The sequence below is a fragment of the Medicago truncatula genome, chromosome 4 (assembly GCF_003473485.1).
Source record: "Medicago truncatula cultivar Jemalong A17 chromosome 4, MtrunA17r5.0-ANR, whole genome shotgun sequence".
Classification (NCBI taxonomy): domain Eukaryota; kingdom Viridiplantae; phylum Streptophyta; class Magnoliopsida; order Fabales; family Fabaceae; genus Medicago; species Medicago truncatula.
This window is the reverse complement of record NC_053045.1, coordinates 27,874,913-27,882,554: the sequence shown is the minus strand read 5'-3', so window position 1 is coordinate 27,882,554 and position 7,642 is coordinate 27,874,913. Positions and strand designations below refer to the sequence as shown.

At 33.1% G+C, this 7,642-nt stretch overlaps 2 protein-coding genes across 2 annotated transcripts; one reads left to right on the top strand and one right to left on the bottom strand.

Moving 5' to 3' along the window:
• Window positions 1–2,022: 2,022 nt before the first annotated feature.
• LOC11444139 (ethylene-response factor C3) lies at window positions 2,023–2,742 on the bottom strand. Its single transcript, XM_003606162.1, has one exon. The coding sequence runs from the start codon at window positions 2,740–2,742 to the stop codon at window positions 2,023–2,025; it is 720 nt and encodes a 239-aa protein (XP_003606210.1).
• A 2,389-nt stretch (window positions 2,743–5,131) lies between these two features.
• On the top strand, window positions 5,132–6,265 carry LOC112420847 (uncharacterized). Its single transcript, XM_024780589.1, has one exon. It carries the CDS (start codon window positions 5,132–5,134, stop codon window positions 6,263–6,265), a length of 1,134 nt encoding a protein of 377 aa, XP_024636357.1.
• Window positions 6,266–7,642: the final 1,377 nt, after the last annotated feature.

Here is a 7,642-nt window from a genome sequence, read left to right as displayed (position 1 = left end):
CCTCCTAAAATGAATAAATAACCGTTGCAAAATTGAACATTTCATTATATATAGGGTACACCAATAAGATGCATTCCACCCTTGCCCTAGGGTAGTTCTGTCTTTGGGCCTCGGAATAGTCGGTTTTTAGACTGGATATCAAATTTTAAATAAAGGTTTAAATGTATGTTTGGTCCCTGCACTTTCACCCAATTTTGGCATTGGTCCCTACGCTTTTTTTTTTGTTTGGCATTGGTCACTGTAGTTTGTAAAACTTTTGATTTTGTTCCTTCTGTTAGGTCTCAGTTTAAAAAAAAAAAAATATAACGGTGTGCCACGTGGACCAATCATGACACGCCACGTGGCACACTAGAAGACTAAATTTTGAGAGTTTGAAGTTAAAAGATATTTCGTCCACACTTTTGGTAAATAAAATTTAATTATTAAAACTGTCAATGATAAAAAAAAATTCTTTTTCTTAAAAAAAAAAAAAACTCATTTAATTATTAATTTAACAATTTGGTGTACTGGTACACTCAAATTTTTGGATGTACCATAGAATTTGCCTTATTTTAATTTATTTATTTCAATTATAAAATTTTGTTTTTAGTGTGCCACATGTCGTGTTATGATTGTCCACGTGGCACACCGTTAGTTTTTTTTTTTTTACTGAGACTTAACAGAAGGATTAAAACCAAAAGTTTTACAAACTGTGGGGACCAATGCCAAACAAAAAAAGCACAGGGACCAATGCCAAAATTGGGTGAAAGTGCATGGACCAAACACACATTTAAGTTAAGTAGGGATGACAAAAAAATCCACATCCATGGATATCCACGGATAAAATCCGCCACGGACACGGAGTGGATACCTTAATGGATATCCATGGATAAAATAAACGGATTTTTTAACTAATCGCTAATTAATGGATAAAGATGCGGATTTAATGGTTTCCACACCCGCGAATATCAATACCTGCTATTAAACCGAGTAAATTACATAAATAACCTTAATATCATTCAATTTTCTAAGAAAAAACCCTAGGTATTGTGAGTGTTATTAGTTATTACGCTCATTTAAAAGGAAGTGAAAATGGTTGGGATTGTTGATGCAATAGCTTTATTTTTCTTGAATATGATGAACTTTACTTATGCTTTTGTTAAATCAAAGAACTTTATTTTTATTAAATGTAAATATTTTTGTTGAGTCAATGATCTTTGTTGTTATTGTAATGTACGGATATTATGTTTTCTTAAAAAGAAAAGAAAACGCATGTGAAGAACCTTTGTTTTTAAATTTTAGTTCAAAAAAATTAAATAATTTTTTTATTTTATTTTTATAAATGTTATCCATGAATATCTGTATAAATCCGCGGATACCTCAAAATCAGCAGATTACCCGCTAAACGGATATCCGCACAGATATCGATAGGGTACGGATTTCATATTTATCCGACAGAGCGGACATAGATATCACACTATCCGCATCCATGATACCATTTACATCCCTAATTAAATAAAAAAAGAAAGTGTATCAATTCACATTTGAACTAGATACTTATTTTTTGTTTTTAAGTCTGGAATAGTATGTAAATTCATTTTTTTAGAGTTATGTAAATTTATTAAACATTTCAAATAATACTTCTTTTATACTCCGTATTAAGTTCAAATACCGACTAATTAGAGGTATCACAAATAATACATTAATTTCATAATGCTGATAGAATTACCAAATATGTTACAACATTTTTCCTAAAACACAACATAGTTACAGTACTTTGTAAGACTTTTTTTCTTTACAGAATTACAATAGTGCAAATTAAAAATTCAAGGATTGTAGTGATTATGATGCCAAAGGATGATACTACTACAAAATCTTGCTTTACCTGCGAAAAATCGAGAGTTTCTAGTAGTGTGAGGAGGAATATCCTGATGGAACATTTATCATGTCATCATGAATTAAGATTAATTCCAAGTTGATGAAGAACTCTAAGAGCATGGAAAATAGACAAACTAAACAAATAAAAAAAAAAAAAAAGAAACCCTAAGATGTCAAGCTCAATAAATACTCCAGATATTCTGAACCCAAATCCTCAAACACAAACACATTTTGAGATTTAGTATTGGTTTCTCTCTGAATTCGATCACTATGATGATCAGTTTTAATTTTTTTTTTACTAACCTTATTGGGTGATTTCCTCATTACGTGTTTTCTCTTTATTGCCAACACAGGCGAAGTACCTTCTTCCAAAGGCTTAGAATTTCTAGACATTTCTTTGAGTGATTCTTTAACTACTTCTTCTGGAAAATTCAACACAGCCAATGAACCTCTTGCTAAATAAGCGGCTTGGTCGTAAGCTAAAGCAGCTTCTTCGGCCGTGTTGAATGTTCCAAGCCATACTCTAGCCCCTTTTCTTGTTGAGTCCCTTATCTCCGCCGCGAATTTCCCCCATGGCCTTGTTCTTATACCTCTAAACACCCTTTTATTACTTTCTTTAATTGGCTGTGGTGGTAAGGATGATGATGTTTGTGTCTCTTTGATCACTTGTGTATAAGTTGTATTGGATAATGAAGAGTGGGATTCAGCAGATAATGATGGTAATAATAATGATTCATTTGTTAGTGATTGTGAGTTCTTGCTGGAATTGATATCATCATTGAAGAAATTAACATAATCTTCGAATTCCCAAGAGATATTATTTGAGAAGGAATTTTCAGTGCAGTTTTGGTTTTGGTTTTTTAAGACAGGAGAATAAAAGTTCATTTTTGGATATAATTTTTATTTGGTACAATTTTTGGATATATATCAAATGCTCTTTATCACTTGGAATTCCCCCTATTTATGGTGAACATTACTAATTATATATGGGGAACCCGTTGAATTAAAGGGAAAGAAAGAGACTCAATAGACCAAGGAAACGACAAATTATTCTAATTAAATTTTATAATATAATATGGATTTGTCTTTTCCTTGTGGTGGTCGTGGTTTGGACCCCGGACCTTGCATATATTATTACTATCTCCGTCCCTTATTATAGGACCCTTTTAGAAGAAAAAAAATTGTTCCTTTTTATAAGACCCTTTTGATATTTTCAAGTGCATTAATTTTTTCTTTACAAAATTACCCCTATTTACTCTACATATTTTTTTTGAAAAGCACTAAATTCTTTTTTCCTTTGATAAAAAAAAGAGCAATAAATTTACGTGGGAAAACAAAAGAGTATAACTCTCATTCATGCACTGAAGGCTGCCTTTATAATTATGATATTCATGTCCCACAATAAAAACAGTGGTAACTCCCAATTCATGCACCTCTTTGGTTCAATTTTTTTTTTTTTTTTTACTTATAATGTCTGTCAAAGAGCTTGCAATGGAACTTGTTGAAGATTCTATGGAAGGTGTTGAAGTGGAGATGGCTGAGGATTCCTTTGAAGGTCTTGAAGTTGCTGATGATTCCTTTGAAGATCATATAATGAAAATTGCTGAAGATTCCATGGAAGGTGTTGAAGGGGAGATTGTTGTTGATTCCTTGGAAGTTGTTGCATTTGAAGAGCTGGGTGATGAAGTCCAGTCCAACAACATTGAAGATAGTCCCTTTCCACACTTGGATTTAAACAAATTTCCCGAGGATGATTATGAAAATGACAGCTATGAAGAAAAGGAGAAGAAACAATTGTTGATGACTTTTCACTACTAGAAAAAGCAAAATTAGCGAGGGAAATTAGTGACGGAAAAAATGAAATTTCTCACAAATTCCTTGGTCGCAAAATTTAGTGACGGAATTAGAGAGGGATTTTACGTTTTCCCTCACTAAATTTTCCTCGCTAATTTTTGTTTTTTTAGTAGTGTTTTGTAGGATTTATCTTGATAGGTTTTATTAATGGTTATGTTATGTCAAATGTGAATTGTGAATTGTTGATGACAGCTATGTAGTGGGAAATTAATATAGGAAAATAGTGAATTGTGATTTCAATTATTAGAAGGGCAAACATGGAAAAAAATGTTGTTTGTCAACAAATTTAACAAAATAATCAACTTTCTTAGAACCCGTGTTTTTTTTAAAAGGGTCCTATAATAAGGGACAGAGGTAGTATTGTGTTTTACTAACTGAACTAAGTTTACAAGGACGTAATATGGATTTGTCTAACATGTGGAACATTGCACATGTTAAAACAACTAATAGTAATAACTTTTTTTTTAAACAACAATTATTTATTCAAAAGTTTTATATTTAATATTAAATGTACAAGTTCCAATACAAAATTTCTATTTTAAACGGGTTAACATGTGCAAATTTTCACATGATAAAAAAACTCATATAATATATAAGATACAAATTTATCACTGGTATGAAAATTGAATATAGCGAAGTGGCGGAGCCAGAAACCTTTGAATAGTGGGGGCAATGTATATATCAATTTTTAGCAGGGTCTTCTTAAATAATTTGGAAACCCTATTCTAATTTGTATCAGGTTCATCTTAAACAATTTAGACGTCGATATACAGTACTAACTTAAGGGTCGATACCGATTAGGAATAGTTATTTTGGTCTCTAAATGTGTGATGTGTTTTGACTAAAACATTTGAAATTTATCGAAACTACAAACACATTTCAAATGGTTTTTTTTTCATTGTGTAGACCAAATTGATGAGTGAAAAATATATTTAAAGATCAAATGAACTAACTAAACACATTTAAAAATTAAAATGACTAATAAAAAACAAAGTTTGTTTTGTAATTTTAATAGAAAGATTGATAACCCATTTTGATTTGAAACCTCTTAAGTTGTTCCATAATATACAATTACATTATTATCATATATTAATTATTAAGAAAAATAAAACTAACATAAAAGAAAATGTTGGGAGCAAGTCGTTTTTGTTTAACAGGTTCGATAACATGTATGGAAGGTTCGATAACATGTATGGAAGGTTGATCTAGACTGTCAGAATGGAAAAGTAGAAATTTGTCTTATGGTGGCCGCTTGATTCTCCTTAAGTCTGTCCTGTCTTCACTGCCTGTCTACGCCCTTTCTTTTTTCAGAGCTCCCGCAGGTATAATCTCTACCATTGAATCTATTTTAATTAAAAAAATTTGGGGTGGGGGTGAGGATCATAGAAAAATTGCTTGGGTAGACTGGAATTCTATTTGTATGAGTAAGGGGGTTGGTGGTTTGGGGGTAAGGAGATTGCAGGAGTTTAATATTGCTCTTCTTGGTAAATGGTGTTGGAGGTGTTTAGTGGATAGGGAGGGCTTGTGGTTTAAGGTGTTGTCTTCTCGTTATGGGGAGCAGAGAGGTCGGTTGAGGGAAGGTGGTGTAACGGGGTCAGCATGGTGGAGGGAGATAGTTAAAATTCAAAATGGAATTGGTGTGGAGGGTGGTAGTTGGTTTGAAGAAAGTATATCCAAACGTTTAGGTAATGGTTTTAATACTTTCTTTTGGTCGGATTGTTGGGTGGGGACGGTGTCGTTCATGGAGAGATTTAGGAGGTTGTATGACTTATCGATTCATAAGGATTTGTCGGTGGGGGAGATGCACGCTCTAGGGTGGGGTGAAGATGGGGAGGCTTGGAGGTGGAGGCGTCGTTTGTTAGCTTGGGAGGAGGAGTTAGTGGTGGAGATTAGGAATTTGCTTACTAACGTTACTTTGCAGGATACTCAACCAGATGTCTGGCTTTGGCAACCTAATATTGGTGATGGTTACACCGTTCGTGGTGTGTATCAAATGCTCATGCGGCAGGAGGTGCACAACCACGACGTCGTTTCGGATGCTCCTTGGCATAAGAGTGTTCCTTTGAAAGTTTCTATTTGCGCTTGGCGTCTTCTCCGCAATAGATGGCCAACAAAGGATAATTTGGTGCGGCGAGGTGTTATTACTAATGATACCCAATTATGCGTTAGAGGATGTGGAAAAAATGAAACAATTGATCATTTAATTATTCATTGTCTTATTTTTGGCGACTTATGGCAACGAATTAAAACTTGGATTGGTGTGTTTTCTGTGGACCCCCAACAGGTTTTGGACCATTATTATCAGTTTGTTTATTCTTCAGGTTGTTATAATCCAAGAAGGTCTTTTCTTCAATTGATTTGGCTTTGTGGTATTTGGGTTCTTTCGAATGAAAGAAACCAAAGACTGTTTACTAACACAGCAAGAACAACAGTGCAATTACTTGAGAATGTTAAGATTACATCTCTCAAGTGGTTGAAAGCAAAAAATGTGTGCTTTCCATTTGGTTATCATATGTGGTGGCAACGTCCCTTTGCTTGTTTGGGGATTGGCTGATTTGCTCTTTTTATTTTCCTTTTTTGCTTTGATCGGAACTTTATTGTAACTTTGTTTTGTTTCCTTTGGCACTTCTTGTGCTAGGGTACAAAACTTTTGTTAATATATCTCATTTTGGTTTGTTCAAAAAAAAAAATTTGTTTTTAAGTAAATATAATAAATAAATAAGTAAATGATATTTGTATTAGTGTATATATATTTTTTTTTTACAAACTGTATTAGTGTATATATGTAGTGTAATATGCTCCTTCAAAAATAAATGTAGTGTAATATACATGAAGCCATGATGCTATGAAGAATTTAGTGGGAGCACAAGCCCACAAGGTGCTATACCGCAATATCAGTATAAATACCTCTTTAATAAATAATATGTAATTATTTTTATAAACGCTTATTAAACCTTAAGGTATTGTAACAAAAAAAACCTTGAGGTATAACCTTACTCTAGTGATAAGGGTAATTGCATTGTTTAATTTAGGCACATAAGTCAAGCCGACTCCTAGTGGGTCATGTACATAAGATTGTGATGGGCTTCTATCTCTTTGTACGGTTGTTTTGATAGGACAGGGCCACTTGAAGGATATGAAAATGACTATTACTTTTCCGATATCACCTTCTCCCTCGTACTCTAAAATTTTCAAAATTGTTCTTGTGCATTCCGGATTTTAAAATTCGGATTCATGTTTACTATTTTGGATTTTATAATCCGGAAAATATAAAAATAGCATAAAAAAATTCTAAAAATCAAATAAAACTAATGCAAATTTTTTCGGATTTTTCTAAGAATATGAAAAACTAAAAAAAAATAAAAATGGGTCTAAACAATGGAATTTTGGATTTTGAGGGGCGGAGTCCCGTAAGAAGTCCCTTTTAGGGGAGTCATGGTACTTGAATTTTTTCTGATTTTCTGGGAAAGTTTCGGAGCAATCCGATCAAGTAGTCCGAAAACCCGACTTTTGACTAAAAACAGGTAACAATGACGCAAAACAGAAAGATGAGAGTTAGGAAGATTAATATTGTTCCTAAAATGACTATCCATGTTACAAACATGTTTAGAATTTGTGCTGATACAGTTCGGATTATATAATCCGAACTGTTTTACCTTGAAAAAGGGTGTTTAGGGGGTTTCCGGATTATGTAATCCGGAAACATCATGTAACGCACCCTATTTTTCAAAGTTTCCGGATTACAAAATCCGGAAAAACCCGTTACTCATTTTTTCACCCTTTAACAAAAGAAAACATCATTCCGGATTATATAATCCGGAATGCTCCGAGAGTAATTTTGAAAAAAAAATAGGGCGCGCGAAGAAAGACATAGAGTGGAAAAAGTAATGCTCTAAGAAAATTGCTCTCTCATCTAAAATTGCTTACTCAC